Here is a 12,214-nt window from a genome sequence, read left to right as displayed (position 1 = left end):
GGTCAGTAGCTCACTGGGGCAGAGACTGGACTCCGACACAGAATGAGCTTTCCTACGTGCCATGTGACTTCTAGCTAGCAATGCATGAAATACAGACACATGACAGACAGACAGAAGGGACCCAGGAGTGCAGCAGTGCAAGGAACTCTCAGCAGCTGCCATGAGGGCAGCGCCCCAGGGGTAAGCTCGGAATGTCCCCATCTCTTCATGCCTCTGGTCTCACCTTAGATTGCTCGGTCCCCAAGAGTGTCCACTCTAAATTTCTCCCCTGGATAATATCTGGGTTCGAAATCTGCCAGTGGGGCCTATGAGATCCGTGCCCCCCAGGGCTCCTCCTTCTTTGCCCCAGCCCCTAAGTCTCCTGCCCACCCCTGAAGGAAGAGAGGCATCAAAAAGAAACACAACAGCATGACCCCCCCCCTGCACACACAGGCGTGCACGCGTGTGCACACACATGGCAGGTGGCATTGCTTTTCAGGGGGGCTATGTCTACTCAGGTGGGCGGCCTGTCCTAGACAGCTGCCCAGGGGAAGAGTGGAAAGAGGACAAGGAGGCAGGGACTGGAGGGGGCCCAGTCGGCAACTGGATGGCTGGGCCAGCAGGAACATCCATGAGGGCCTTCTGGGGAAGTGGCAACAGAAGGACACTGTGCAGGAGTGGCACTGCCTCTAAGGCAGGGACCCAGAGGCCAGAGAGGGCCCATCTCCAGGCTTCTGTTTGGGAGGACTGGGGTCACTTCTGAGACAGGACCAGCAGGGGCAGTGGGCCACAGATATGGCTCTTCCCACTTCCCAGGGGCCAGTATGTAGGAATGAGGGGCGGGAGCCCCTTGTGCCCTCACCCCCAATCTCCCACGTAGGCAGGTGTCTTCATTGGGATGGAAATGGATGGATGTTGATGAGGGGTGGGTGGAGCTATCTCCCAACACACCTTTAAACACTTGGGTGTCCTTGGTGTGGAGTGTGGGGAGAGGACATGGGAGTTTGAGGAGAGAGGTGGAGAAGCCAAGTGTCCCCATAGGTTCTCTGCCATGCTCCCGCTCCTGTCTGGGCTGGAGACCCCCCTGCAGGGCAACCCAGCCCTCCCAGCACAGGCTGCTCCCTTTGACTCTGGTTTGCTTATGCTGGTGACAGGTTGCTGGGGTTTCACAGCCACAGGGCTTCCGCGGAGGGGGTCGGGGAGGAGACAGAGTCAGATACAGAGAGACATCAGGAGGGACATAGGTGGGGATAAGCATGCCCAGGAACAGTCACTCAGAGGTGAGGGACCCCAAAGCTTGGGAGAGACACCCACAGACACAAGGGGGATGGGGCAGCAGGGCTAGGCTTCCAGGAGGGGTGCTGCTGTGGAAGAGTCTCACTGGCCCAGCATCCTCACTTGGGGCACGCGGAACCACCAGGAACAGACCCTACGCCACCCAAACCAGACCTCAGGGAGCCGGGAAGGATGTGCAGGACCCTCCCCCTGCCTCCCCCTCCAAGCAGAGCACCGGAGGAAGCGCCCCTGATGATGTGGAGGAGAGAATGTGACTCCAGCTTTTCGGGAAGCCCCTGAAGACAGCCAGAGAGCAGGAGGGGACGGGGTGGGAGGGGGGGGTCCCCCTGAAACCCACGGGCCTGGGCTTGTGGCCTCCGGGTCTCCCCCTCCCCTTCCTGGGTCTGCTCCACCGACGTCCCGCGTACCGACTCTCCTCCCTGTGTCTGTCCTTCCGTCTCCTCTGCCTTCCTTCCCTCTGTCTCTCTTCCCCGTCCTGTCAGACGGTCCCTCGTCTGCGGCTTTCCAGGTATCTCTGTCCCTCTCTCTTTCCCGGTCTCCATCTCACCGCCCCCCCCAACCCCGTTTTTCTCCGGCGTCCATCTGTCCCCGGTCTCTTGTCTCTCTCCCTTATCATCGGTGGGACCGTCCCTCTTGATTCCTCCTGGTCCTCGGGCCTCCTCCTCCTTCCCCGGGCCGTGCGGGCCTCCTCTCTACCCATCCGCATCTGTCTTTTCTCCGGGCTTCCTTTTGTCTGCTTCCTCGGCGCCGGCTCTTCTGTCCGTCTGTCCCGCACCTCCCGCCCCGTCCCGGTCTCTCGGTCCGTGCCTTTCGCCGTCCACCTCCTGGCGTGTCCCCCTCCGCCCGCCCCGCCCCGCGCCCCCTCTCCCCGGAGGAGCGCCCCTCTGCGCTCGGGGTCCCGCCCCGCCCCGGTCCGCACGCGGGGCCCCCGGGAACCGCCGCCTTTCTTCCTCGCTCCCGCGCTCGCGCTTCCCCTCCCGGGGCCCCGGCCCACCCGCCCCTGCTGCGGCCCCGCCGGGCTCAGGAGCCCCGGCCGCCCGGGCTGCGGGGAGGGGGCGCCCCGGGCCGGCCCCAGAAGTTACTTTGCAAAGAGGCAGGGGGCGCGGGGCTGCGCGGGGCGAGCTCGGGATCGGCGGGGAAGAAGCCCTCCGGGACTGCGCCTCGGCCTCCCGCGTCCCCCGCGCCCGCCGCCCCCCACCTCGAACAGGGGCTTACCTGGGAGCCCGCTGCCCCCGGCCAGCCGCCCGCGCGTGCCCAGGGCCAGCAGCACGCACAAGTGCCAGCGCACGGCCGCCGCGCCCATGCTCAATGCGGGCCCCGCTGGGCGTGCGGGCGTGCGGGGCGCGGGGACCCGACCGACCGGCCGCTCCCGCAGGCGCTGCTCGCTGCTCGCCGCTCCGCCACCGCTCGGGCTCCCGAGCCGCCCTGCCGGCCCGGCTGATGAGCTGACAGCGCGCGCTCATTGGCCCGTGGCGTCGGGGGGGGCGGGGCGTCGCCCAGGGCCGGCCAATGGGCGCCGGCCTCCGGCACTCCCGGGAAGAGGGGGGGCTCGGGCGTCGTGGGGGGGCCCTTCCCCTGGAGCGGGCGGCAGGTGGGGGGTGGGGGCCTGGCTGGCCGGCTCGCTAGGCGCGGGGTCTCGGCCAGGCTGGGGCTGCTCGGAGGCTGCGCCCTCCCCTGCCCGCGGCGCCCTGGCCCCCGCCGTCGAGCGTGGACGCCCCTCTGGGGTAGCCCCTCCCGGCCCGGCGGCAGCCTCGGGGGCGGGGATCCTGCTAACCTGGGGTCCCGCGAGGTCGCCCGCCATCCGTGGGCAGTGAAACGCGCCAGCGCGCAGAGCAGACCCGCCTGCGCCGCCGTTTGCTGGACGTTTCTTGAGCACCTACTGGGGGTCGAGTGCGGGCGAGACAGCAGCGAGCGAACCGGGCGGGGAAACCTCGTGAAGATCGCTTGAAAATTGACGTTCAAAACAAACGAACTTTTTAGCACTCGTCAAAGGACAGTGGCCCGTCAGTGTGCTTGTCACGGGGCGGCCGCAGGACTTGCGTCTGGAACCGGGCGGGCGCCCGGGGCGGACAATGCCCCTTGGTGGTCGGTCCCGCGCGAGGCCCCCGCATGGGGCTGACCTCGGCCAGCGAAGTTCGCTGCCCGGAATGCGAGGCTGGGGCCTCCCCCAGTGACAGACCCGGCGGGGCCAGGAGGAGGGGCGGGGCGGGCATCCCGGTCCGAAGACCCAGGAACTGCTCTGGCCTTGCCTGGGGTCCACACCTGACGCCTGGCGAGGGTCGGCTTCGGGTCTGGTCCCACCAGGCCTGGGAGGGAGGGGCGGCTGGAAATAAATGGCCCCTCTCAGCTCCAGGCAGGACGCTTTAAGGGAAGAAAGTTCAGCAAACCCCAAGGCCCATCTCCTTGACAACCACCAATAAGAGATTCTTTTTTCTTCTCCTGCTCTCCAGGCCCGACTCAAAGACAACTCTTTTCTCTTTTTTTGTCCACTCTGCCTGCACCAGTTTGAGCCCCTCCACACCAGCTCCCTTTCCCGCCCCCAACACACACACACACGCACATGCACACACACACACCGTCACACATGCAGACACATGCTGTCACGTGCAATCACTCAGACACAGCCTCACACCCTCACACCCTCCAGCACACACACGCTCACGCATGCTTCTTCACGCCCTCGTCTGACCTGCTGTAGATGAGCTCCTCAGCCCTGGAAGGTTAAATCTGTGTCCAGCCAGCTCTCACTCCCCATCTGACTTCACATCAGCTTGTGGCACGCGCCTGGTGGCCGAGGCAAGGGGTCCTCTACATGGGGATCGGGGGTGTGGGGGGGCCAGAGATGCCCAAAGAAGGAAGCACCGCCTGTTGTCTCCACTGAGCCCCCACCCCATTGCTCCAGACATTTCGGTCTGCATGGCTGCTCCAGGCTGCTGGTTTAATTTGGGAGATGCTGTTGACAGGCTTTATTTTGTCCCCATCAATTGTGTAGCTTTGAGTTTCTGTGGGGCGGGGGGGCGGGGGGGAGTTCCCTCAGAACCACGTATTATCTTGTGCATTGGGCAACAGGGCAAGCAGTGTGAGGTGGTGGGGGAGGTTCTTCCAGGGGGCTCTGACCTACTTGAAACAATGCCCTTTAATGTGCCTGGTCATTAGGGTCCCCCCAGCCCTGGCCAGGTGCCCCTCAAGCTTGATGGCAGCAGGAGAACCTTCTTCCAGGCTCCGTCCCCACAAATCAAGGCAGGAATGGAGGCAGGTTAATCCGTGACCCCTCAGCCCAGAGGTAGCTCTCCCTTGTACCAAGTTGTAGTTCCCAGCCTGCCCCCAAGTGATTGCTCAGGTCAAGTTTGCTGGTGAATTAACACCCTCTAAGGTGTGCAGACAGAGAGAAAGTGGTTCCTTCAGGGCGGCTGTCGTCTATGTGGAAGAATCAGCAAGCAGAGGAGGAGGGAAATGGAGAGAAGACACACCTGTAAGCCCCTCACAGGTGAAGGAAAGGAGGCGGCCTGTGGGGCAGAGAAAGAGGAGGTCACTTCTGCCCCAGGGCGCCATCAGGGAGGCCTCTTAGGACAGGTGACCTGGGCTGGGCACAGAACATAAAGAGGAGATTTGCCTAATGGACGAGAAGAACAAATAGAGAATCTGCCAAGGTCCATGAGAGAAGGTGAGGACTGAATAAGTGAGCCAGAGAATGTTCTGGAAGCATCTTGGAAACTGCAGAGCACTGTATGCACATGATAGTGATGTGCTGGAGTGCTGCGTGCAGAAACGGATGAGTCTGTTTTGCACTGGGGTGGGCTGGCAGGTGGGAACCCATAGCCAGGACTCCAGCACGGGATGACTTGGAACCTCTGGATGCCAAGCTGGGATAGTGGAGGCCAAAGGCTGCTGAATTGCACAGTGACTTTGGCAGGGAGCATGCTATGGCTCCTGTCACCTCCAAATGACCTATGAGCTCTCTGTGTGGCAAACAAGGCACCTTTTACCCCTCTGGGATGTAAGGGATAACTCAGCTTTATGAACTCTCATCTTTCTAACAGTCCCCAGCCTCACCAAACTGCTGCAGAGGGAACCCCACAGCTGTCCTATTTTTCGCACCCCAGAGCCTGCACGCTTTCCCCTGCCAGGAGCACCCTTGGTTTCCTTTCTTCACAGGGCCTACCCCTCCTCTTCTGCCCATACCCTGACCTCTGCCTCCAGCTGGGTGTGGGGCCTCCTCTGGGCTTCCACAGTCCCCTGGAGTTACCTCATCAGAGCCCGGCTCGCTCTGGGTTTTACCTCTGTCTCCTCCTAGACTGGGGGTTCTCAAGGGCAGGGCTTGCAGCTGATCTATATCTGAGGCCACAGCTCCTAGTTGGGGCCTAAGAAATTATTGCTAAATGAATGAATGAACGAACAAAGAAACAAGGCAGACATCATTTAACTGATCATTCTTATTGCTCCAGGAAAAAGGAACAATAAGCCAAGGAGGATTTAAGCCAAATCTTTGGCTATTTGACGGGGTCTTGAGAGTGAATCCAACTGCCTACTCCGTCCTGCCCACCTCCACCTCTGTGCCCCGGTGGGGAAGCTGGTCCAGCCAGCAGGATGGCAGTCCTCAGGGGCCCAGAGTGGCTGACCTGGGGCCCTTTGGCTCCCCCTGGTGACGCCTCACACAGGTCTCAGTGGAAGAGGAGGGAGAGGAGGTGAGCTCCCCTCTTGCTTCCTTCCAGGTACACCCTCTTGGACCCAACCCCAGCGGCCGACCCCAGTCCTCAGCACTGGGAAAGCCAGAGGCCTTGGACCCGGCAGGTCTGCTCCCAGAGCACATCCTGTAACCTTAACTAAATCTACTGACATCTCTGTGGGTTCAAGTTCCTCCTCTCTATAGGTGACCTACCTCTTAGAGTTGTCGGGAAGATTCAAACAGCAGAAATGGTGCGGAAGCTCTCCAAACCTCAGTTTTCTCATCAGTAAAATGAAAGTGATGCTAGCTAGTGTTTTCCACTCACCCGTGGGGAGGATTCAGTGAGATCTTGTACATAAAGCCCTTAGGACATGCGATGATCATTCTTACTACTACTATCACTACTGCTAGTACTGATACTGTTACTAATAGTAGCAGATGGTAGTAGTATACAACCAGTTAAGAACACTTCACAATTTAAAAACTTCCTTATGAAGAATTCTCTTGCTTAATAACAGTTGTGGAAGTTCTTTCAGAAAATAAAGTTCTCTGCCAGCATAAAATGTCATTACATAGATGTCAAGCCTTCATCTTGATTCCTTTAAATGCTTTTGTCATCCTTTCTCTCTCTCTCTCTCTCTCTCTTTTTAAGACCCAGTCTCGCTCTGTCACCCAGGCTGGAGTGCAGTGGCACAATCTTGGCTCACTGTGACCTCCGCCTCCCAGGTTCAAGTAATTTTTGTGCCTCAGCCTCCCGAGTAGCTGAGATTACAGGCACATACCACCACGCCCAGCTTTTTTTTTTTTTTTTTTTTTTTTTTTTTGTATTTTTAGTAGAGACAGTGTTTCACCACGTTGCCAGGCTGGTCTCGAACTCCTGAGCACAGGCAATCCACCCACTTCAGTCTCCCCAAGTGCTGGGATTACAGGCATGAGCCACTGCGCCCAGCCATCCTTTTTTTTTTTTTTTTTTAATTAAAAGTGAAATTGCATAATAGCCTTCTGTGGTTATACACGTTCTTAGACCTTCGAGGGGAGACTTCTGCAATCCCTAAATAACCTTTGGCCACACAGGCCTGTTTCTTGGCCTGACCTGTCAAGTGAGGGTCTTAGTTCCCAGGAACCCACGTTCCAGATTCTGAGATGTCCCGCCTGAGTTATGTCACCCAGCATACTCTGACCTGTTGCTGCTGCCTCCTTCCGGGGGGGTAACAATAGTTGACGTGTGTTGAACGTTATATATACCAGGCACTCTGCTGAGATGTCCCGGGCGTTACATCTTCTAAGCTTGTGAGCCATCTCCGCTTCACACCTGCAGAGATGGGGACTCAGGCTGCCTGCCCAGGATCCCAGAGCTAGCAAGTGGCAGAGGTGGGATTTGAACCCAGGTCTGTGTGACCCCCCATGGCACACTCTTAACCATTCTTTTTTAATGAAACACACTCAGAGACTCAAAGGGCTGAGGGGCGTGGGGGTGGTAGGGCACTCCTGGCTGTAATGCTTCAAGTTTTACTTTTTTAGTTTAGATATTGAGAAAAGTGGTTTTCACATAGTGGCTGATAGTGTTTGAATTTGTGTTCCCACCTCTACTAGTCTGTTTTCATGCTGCTGATAAAGGCATACCTGAGACTGGGCAATTTACAGAAGAAAGAGGTTTAATTGGACTTACAATTCCATGTGGCTGGGGAAGCCTCACAATCACGGTGTAAGGCAAGGAGGAGCAGGTCTCGTCTTACATGGATGGCAGCAGGCAAAAAGAGAATGAGGAAGATGCAAAAGTGGAAAACCCCGATGAAACCATCAGATCTCATGAGACTTATTCACTACCATGAGAACAGCGTGGGGGAACTGCCCCCATGATTCAGTTATCTCCCACTGGGTCCCTCCCGCAACACGTGGGAATTATGGGAGTACGATTCAAGATGAGATTTGGGTGGGGACACAGCCAAACCAGATCACCACCCAAATCTCATGTCCAATTGTAATCCCCAATGTGGGAAGAGGAAAGGCCTGATGGGAGGTGATTGGATCATGGGGGTGGATTTCCCCCTGGCTATTCTCGTGAGAGTGAGTGAGTTACCACAAGATCTCGTTGTTTAAAAGTGTGTAGCACCTTTCCCCTTGCACTTTCTCCTGCTTCTACCATGTGAGATGAGCCTGCTTCCCCTTCCGCCATGATTGTAAGTTTCCTGAGGCCTTCCCAGCCATGCTTCCTGTACAGCCTGCAGAATTGTGAGTCAATTAAACCTCTTTTCTTTATAAATTATCCAGTCTCAGGTAGTTCTTTCTAGCAATGCAAGAACAGACAAATACAGTGGTCAAATTGTAACAGTTCATAACTCACAGGGTTGGTTTTAGGGATGACTCAGTTTTATGTTTTCTCATCTTTCTAACAGTCCCCAAATCTGTTGGAACTGCCCTCCCACATGCCAAGGAGACACAAGAGACGAGACAACACCAAGAAGGACTTCCTGGAGTCTTCCAGTGGGAGCTGGAGGATTAGCGGCTTTTCCCTTGTAGCCACACCGCGTGGAGCCTTACAGTGTACCAGGCACACCTCCACCCATTGCCTCATGGCTGCAAGTTCATGGACACATTTACAGGAAAGGCTGCAGATCAATCCTAGAGATAGCCCAGCCTATGCTCTTCATTTGTCAGCTGGGGAAACTGAGGCCCAGCCTCACAGATCTGCTGTCCCTTGGACACATCCATTTTGAGCCCCCTCTGGCACCTAAAGTCCACCAAGTGGGCCCTCAGGTCCTCCTGCCCAAGCCTGCTTCTCTCAGGACTTCCAGCTGGGGTTGGAGGATGCCTCTCATCTCCTCTCTCTACTCCTCACCCCTTGTCAGCACTGTGTTCGTAACCTCGCCTCTCTATCCCCTCGCCCACTGGCACCAGCTCTCACCCACTGAGACTCAAACTCATAACACCAGAGTAGCTAGAGGCAGCTCTCAAAGAGCTTGCCTGACCTCGCCAGTCCTTCCCGCCAGTAGGACAAAATCCACTCAAGACCCTCGGACATGGTGCTCTGTGGGCCTCTCCATCCTCACCTGCTGTCTGGTAAACTACCCCACGCCTCTGAGCCATAGCTCACTCCATTCCCTCTTGTCGTGATGCCCTTCCCCATCCCCTGCCTCTGGAAGACAGACTCAGGCTCAGCTCAGGGGCCCTGTTTTGGGGCACCAGCCTCTGTGCTGAGCCCCATTTGTGCCCGGCGTGCCCCTCCACCATGAGCACCGGGAGAGTGTTGAAACCTGGAACCTATCAGCCAGTCGATGCCTTCCTGCTTAGGTAAAATGTTGTGGTATACCCAGTATACAGCTTAGTTAGACATCTGGGCACCTAGTTTCCCTTCCATGTGGCAACCCAAGCCCTCAGAAGTGAACAGGTGACTGGCTGAGCCATTCATTGTAATCTACCTCCCAGCCATATAGACAGGGACACACAATGGGGCCACACAGTGAGATGCCTTCCCTGGGACTCTCTAGGTGGAGCTGGGTATGTTGTGTGTGGGTGGGGTGTCTTCATTCCTGTGTGGGCATGAAACAGTAAGGAACTGGTGTCCAGAGCTGCCCATCACTGTGGTCCTACCATTGTGTGGACAGCTTGCCTGGAGGAATGCATCCACCAGTCAGAGAGAGGCAGAGAGGAGAGTTGGAGGGAAAGAGGAGAGAGAGAGAAAATAGAGAAAGAGGGGAAAGGAGGAATGCGGCATTGTTTGGGGCCCTAGTTGAGTCATATCTTCTGCTCTTAAGACAGTTATGTTGGTTTCTGCCACTTGCAGCCAAAAAAGTCCTGCTCAATCATTGCACGGAGGGGTGGGGGGGTGGGGGTGCTTCTGTGAAATGACACCATTGACAAATAACACACATGCCAGCCCTTGTCCTAAACACTTTACATATATTACAACCCTACAGGCACTAGTTGAGGTAGGTGCTATTATCCCCATTTACAGGTGTGGAAATGTGGCACAGAGAGGTCACACAGCAGAACCAGGAGTCAAACTTAGGTACTACGGCTCCAGAGTACATACTCTTTGCCACTCAAACAGGTATAACCATGATAGTCGATAAAAATGCTCCTATTGGCCAGGCATGGTGGCTCATGCCTGTAATCTCGGCACTTTGAGAGGTCGAGGCGGGTGGATCACCTGAGGTCGGGAGTTCGACACCAGCCTGACCAACATGGAGAAACTCTGTCTCTACTAAAAATACAATATTAGCCAGGCGTGGTGGCACATGCCTGTAATCCCAGCTACTCGGGAGGCTGAGGCAGGAGAATCATTTGAACCTGGGAGGCAGAGGTTGTGGTGAGCCGAGATCGCGCCATTGCACTCCAGCCTGGGCAATAAGAGTGAGACTCCATCTCAAAAACAAAAACAAAAATGCTCCTACTCTTTCCTTCCTAACAAAAAACCCCATGATTTCTTGTTCATATTTTATTTAACCAGGTGTGACAATTCCATGACTATTCCAACAACAGTAAGAAATGGAGTTCCTTAACTAATGAAATGAATGGTTGAATGAATGAATGAGAAGTGTTGCCCTGGGTCACCCAGCCAGTCACCACTGGGATTAGAAGGAGCTGTGGGCTCCCAATTCCTTGTCCAGGGCTCCTCCATCCTCCTTCTGTCCTGCAGTCTTAGATGCTCCATCTAAGCATCTAAGACTTAGCTGAAGAGGTGAAGAGGAAGGGCAGGAACCTGGCAGATCAGAACACAGATGCAAGCTTTGCCACTTACTGTGTGGCCTTGGGCAAACCACTGTGCCTCTCTGTATACTCATCTGTAAAACTGAGCTAAGCAGCAGGGCGCAGTGGCTCACGGCTGTAGTCCCAGCACTTTAGGAGGCCGAGGCGGGCGGATCACCTAAGGTCAGGAGTTAGACACCAGCCTGACCAATATGGTGAAACCCCGTCTCTACTAAAAATACAAAAATTAGCTGGGCATGGTGGCATGCACCCGTAGTCCCAGCTACTCAGGAGGCTGAGGCAGGAGAATCACTTGAACCTGGGAGGCGGAGGTTGCAGCGAGCTGAAATCACGCCACGGAACTCCAGCCTGGGCAACAAAGCAAGACTCCATCTCAAAAACCAAAACCAAAACCAAAACAAAACAAAAACTGAGCTAAGAATGCTAACCTTGCAGTGTGGGCATGAAACGCTCATAAGATCACTTTTGTAAAACAGCCTAGGCGTTGAACATGAGGCAGCCATTCATTCAAAAGATGCTCTGTGCAGACACTCTTCTGGGTTGGGGATACAACAGTGAGGGGGCCAAACAGGATTCCTGCCTTCATGGGGCTTACAGTCCAGCTGGGCACAGCAGACAGACAAACAAGCCAGCAAGAAACAAACGAGAAACAAGACAAGCCTAAGTCAGTGATCAGGGCTTTGCAGAGAACTGAAGCAGGCTGGTGCGATCCAGCACGGAGGTGTGGTGGGACGGGGGCCGTCATCCAAGGTCACTCCCAGGAGCTGACACTTGTACCAGACCTGAAAATCAAACAGAGCCAGCATGCCGAGAGTGGCTGGAAGTCTGCCTCAAGGAGTTACAGATTTGATCTTCAAAATTATCTTAGAATCTTTTTTCTTTTTCTAAAAAAAATTAATGGTACAGTGGAGCTTACATCAAACCCCCTCTACCAGGACATGGAGGGGAGCAGAGCAGGGGGTGTGGGTGAGTGAGTGCAGTGTGTTTTGATGCAGGTCCAAGTGTGCACTCACCCAGTTTCCCCTGCAAATGCTGATTTGTGCAACAACACCTTTTACGCAAAAAGGAACATTTTTCCAATTAAAAAAAAATCCATATCTGTTCAATATAGAAATGACTGGAGGACGCCTGTAGTCCCAGCTCCTCGGGAGGCTGAGGCATGAGAATCTCTTGAACCCGGGAGGCGGAGGTTGCAGTGAGCTGAAATCGTGCCACTGCACTCCAGCCTGGGCAACAGAGTAAGATTCTGTCTCAAAAAAAAAGAAAAAGAAATGACGCAGAAAGGGTGTTAACTCATATTCTCCTATATTTCCTCCCAGTCTTTTTGCCACGAGCATATACATTTTAAAAAATAAAACTAAGATCATATTGCATATACAGCATATTTTTCTGGCCTCTATGTTTATTTATTTTATTTAAATTATATTTATAGAGGCATACTTTACAGAGAGTAAAATGTACCATTTAAGTTCATAGTTTAGGCTGGGTGTGGTGGCTCACGCCTGTAATCCCAGCACTTTGGGAGGCTGAGGCGGGCTGATTACTTGAGGTCAGGAGTTTGTG

At 55.3% G+C, this 12,214-nt stretch overlaps 1 protein-coding gene across 1 annotated transcript in view; it reads right to left on the bottom strand.

The window, feature by feature from the left end:
• The window catches only part of SCUBE1 (signal peptide, CUB domain and EGF like domain containing 1), a 137,161-nt gene extending 134,569 nt beyond the window's left edge, over window positions 1-2,592 (bottom strand). Inside the window, exon 1 of the mRNA XM_030815154.1 lies at window positions 2,491-2,592. Coding sequence (XP_030671014.1) covers window positions 2,491-2,578 — 88 coding nt within the window. The 5' untranslated portion in view covers window positions 2,579-2,592. The remainder of the gene's footprint in view (window positions 1-2,490) is intronic.
• Between the last annotated feature and the right edge of the window lie 9,622 nt (window positions 2,593-12,214).

Source organism: Nomascus leucogenys, chromosome 7b (genome assembly GCF_006542625.1).
Source record: "Nomascus leucogenys isolate Asia chromosome 7b, Asia_NLE_v1, whole genome shotgun sequence".
NCBI classification, from domain to species: Eukaryota; Metazoa; Chordata; class Mammalia; order Primates; family Hylobatidae; genus Nomascus; species Nomascus leucogenys.
Note: the sequence above shows the minus strand (reverse complement) of the source record. Positions and strands in the feature narration are given on the sequence as shown.